The sequence below is a fragment of the Octodon degus genome, unplaced genomic scaffold (genome assembly GCF_000260255.1).
Source record: "Octodon degus isolate 3935 unplaced genomic scaffold, OctDeg1.0 scaffold00164, whole genome shotgun sequence".
Taxonomy (NCBI): Eukaryota; Metazoa; Chordata; class Mammalia; order Rodentia; family Octodontidae; genus Octodon; species Octodon degus.
The window spans coordinates 3,164,026-3,167,600 of record NW_004524740.1 but is presented as its reverse complement, the minus strand read 5'-3'; the positions used below and the strand labels follow the sequence as shown (position 1 = coordinate 3,167,600).

At 39.9% G+C, this 3,575-nt stretch overlaps 1 protein-coding gene across 1 annotated transcript in view; it reads right to left on the bottom strand.

The window, feature by feature from the left end:
• Positions 1 to 3,575, bottom strand: part of Ppm1d (protein phosphatase, Mg2+/Mn2+ dependent 1D) — a 42,825-nt gene that overhangs the window by 2,227 nt on the left and 37,023 nt on the right. The window contains exons 4-5 of the mRNA XM_004643068.2: positions 2,368 to 2,598; positions 1,904 to 2,146 (exon numbers count right to left, since the gene is read on the bottom strand). Of these exons, the coding sequence (XP_004643125.1) occupies positions 1,904 to 2,146; positions 2,368 to 2,598 (474 nt within the window). The remainder of the gene's footprint in view (positions 1 to 1,903; positions 2,147 to 2,367; positions 2,599 to 3,575) is intronic.

Sequence of the window (3,575 nt, the reverse complement as noted above, 5' to 3'; positions counted from 1 at the left end):
AAAAAAAAAAAAAAAAAAAATCATTCCCAAGTATTTCCTATCTGATATGTAACCAAAAATAAAGATACAAGAGCCAGATCAAAAAACATGGCATGTTTAAATTAAAAAAATTATTATAGTAAAGGAAAACAAAATATCTCCTACCCACCCACCCCAATTCAAACATGCTTATCCCATCATTCTTGCCACACCTTCTTTTGTTTTTTTGGGGATGTGATTTTTTTGAGACAGGGTCTAGTTATGTAGCCCAGGCTAGCTTGAACTCATGGCAGTCCTCCTGCCTCAGCCTCCCAAGTGGTGGAATTTTAGACATGTGCCACCTTGCTTGGCTTTCTGCCACTTTTTCTTTTTCTTTTCTTGTCTTTTTTTTTTTTTTTTTTTTTTTTTTTTTTTTTTTTGGTGTGTGTTTTAGGGAAGGGTCTAATTGGACTCATAGTGATCCACCTGTTTACAGCCTCCCAAAAGCTGGGATTACAGGCGCGTACCACCACACCCAGACTCAAATGCTGTCTCCCAGGGGCAGGGTGAAGCAACCCTCTCCCCCCTCCCCGCCCCCGGGGGCCTACTTACAGGCACTTTAATCTGCTGAATTATTTGGCCGGCCCTTCCTGCCACTATCTGAAGCAGCTTTCAAGTCCTCTTTCATGAATGTCTTTATGAAGTATGATAAAAAAAAAATGTAGTGAGTGCTGCCACCTGATGCTATCCAATAGAGAGGTACGCCTATAAAAAACTATTATGGTATGTCTTCTGCCAGCTTATTCCTTTCACCTGGCACCATGCAAAAATCTGATCCTTCCCTGAAGTCAAAATGACCAAGAAAGATAAAACATTTGAACCAATTCAGGACACTGAAGCAACCACACTATGTACAACCAAAGACATGAAAGAGGGCTTGCAGAACTGCCTCAGCCAGGCATGGTGACTCATGCCTGCAGTTCCACCACTTGAGAGGCTGAGGCAGAAGGACCACTACACCAAAGTTCAAGGCCAGCCCGAACTACATAGTGAGGTCAAGATCAGCCTGAGCTACACTGTGGGACCCTGTCTCAAAATAAAGAAAACTGCTTCAGAAAGTGTCAAGAATGATGGAGAGGTGTTCAAAAGTGAGAGGGAGTATTTTGAGGGGAATTAATAATAGTCTTTTACTGTTAAACACTTTCTGTTGGGAGTGGTGGCACCTGTTTTTATCCTATCATGCAGGAGGCTAATCTTGAGGCTAGCTGGAACTACAAGGTGAGACCTTGTCTCAAAAAAAAAGTACGCAATTATTAATTTTTGACAGGAAAAAAAAATGAATAGAAATAAAACCAAATATTTGAGTTCTTAAAAAAAAAATCAGAAAAAGGAAAGTGTGGTACCCATTTAAATATGCTTCTGCCTATTTTCAATTCATTCACATTAAAATGGATAAGAAATTGGAACGTTTTTTACCCATGTTAATAAACAAGTAGGTTGAAGGTCTATATTATGTCATAAGAGTCCAATCTTGATTCTGTATGACCTTGTTCAGACTGTTTAACCTCTCAGTTCTAATATTCATAAAATGGAATCATAATATCAGTACTATTGGAATTATAAGGTTCAAGTGAAATATTACATATAAAGTGCTTCACAAACTCTTTCAGTTCTTCATAAAAGTCTACTGCATAAATTCCAAACACTGGTATTCCTCAGAGGCCATAATTACTTTTCTATTAGCACACGCGTGCGCACACGCACGCACACACACACACACGACATTCAGATTAGTACGGGTGTTCTTTATACCTAATGGTAAGTTACATAAGAAGGCTCTCTAATAGTAAATTACATAACAAAGATCCATTACTTTATTGAACTTAGTTCAAAGACAAAACACCTTCAGTTATTAAACATAACTTAAAAAGGGAAGACAATATACCTTGACTGGTGGTGTAGAACATGGGGAAGGATTCGTTACACAGGTTTCCTGACTGTTATAGGAAGGGCTGTCAGTCAGGTTCAGATAGAGCTCGTCTTCACTGGTGAAGTCTCCCTGATTGTCTGCTCCTGGCGAGATGCAGATTACTATAGCACTGGTATTATCTGCTCGAAGCATACGCTGCCTCCAGCGGCCTAAAGCTCGATTCACAAGCATTTTGGCACAAGACTGGCCATGTTCCCCCTGTATTTAAAAAACAGTACAACATCAACTCATAAGGTCTTACGGTTATGAAGTTATAGCTCAGTGATATGAGTACCTCTAGGTTCAAACCCTAATAGAACTGGGGTTGAGAGGAGGAAGGGGAGAAAAATGTAAAAAGGGCTGGAAATGTAGCGCAGTCATAAAGCTGCCCTGGATTCCAAGCCCAATATTCAAAGAAACACAACTGAGTCACCGCTCACCATCAAGTATTTTTTCTCCTCTTGATCCTGGCACATCGAAACAGCATCTTGCGGTGGAATCATATTCCAAAGCCCATCACTCCCCAAGATAATATACTTGTGTTTCTGCGGATCGAGAGTGTGGACACTCGTATCTGGCTCTGGCGACACCACAAACTCACCACTGAAGAAATCGTAGCTCCACAAATCGCCTGAGGACCAAGTATGTAAGTAGAAGATGTTACTTCTAAACTAAGAGTAGCACAACACACTAAAAAATCTGCACATTAATTTCTATAGATGTAACAAAGCAGCCAAGAATATTTTTCATCATTTTTTATTGGTAGAGTACGTGTTTGCAGTGCATAATGACTGCATTCCTCGAGGGGAGCAGTACATGTGCACAACACATCCGAAGTGTTCTCTCATCCCCTTCCCCTTCCCTCCATCCCTTGGTCCCCTCTTCCCTTTTGCAAAAGAACTATTTTCCATTATCTTTTTTTTTTTTTTTTTTTTTTTGGTGCAGAACCGGGGATTGAACTCAGGGCCTTGTGCTTGCCAGGGAAGCACTTAATCTACTCAGCTGTCTACCAGGCCCTCTACTATCTTTTATTTTGCTCTTTACATTTGGGGTTCCTCATATAAGAGAAAATGTGACAGTGGCACACAACTATAAGCCTAGCACTGCACTGGGGAGGCTGAGGCAGGAGGATCACTGAGTTTGAGGCCAGCCTGGGCCGCATATAGTAAGTTTAAGGTCGGCCTGAATTATATAGTGAGACCTTAACAAAACAAAATGCAGAAATATATGATATTTAAGCTCATAGGTCTGATTTATTTAACATTATGGCCTCATGGTGTGCCCATTTTCCTACAAATGACTTGTTTATCCTTCTTTATGACACAGTAAGGTATTATTGTATATAAATATCATTTTCTTTATCCGATCATCTGCTGATGGATATATCGACCACTTCTAAGATTTAGCTACCGTAAATTGTGCTGGAATAAACATGGGTATGTTATATAGCCCTGTAATACGCTATCTTTGAACTCTTGCAAAGATACTGAGATAGGGACAACTGAAATTTTTATTTGTAGTTTTTATATTTGAAAATATTAAACATTTATTTATGATTAAAAACATCTCAGGCTGGAGAGATGGCTCAGTGGTCTAAAGCACCTACTTGGAACAAGCTTGGCAAAGCACAGGGACCATGGTTCGATCC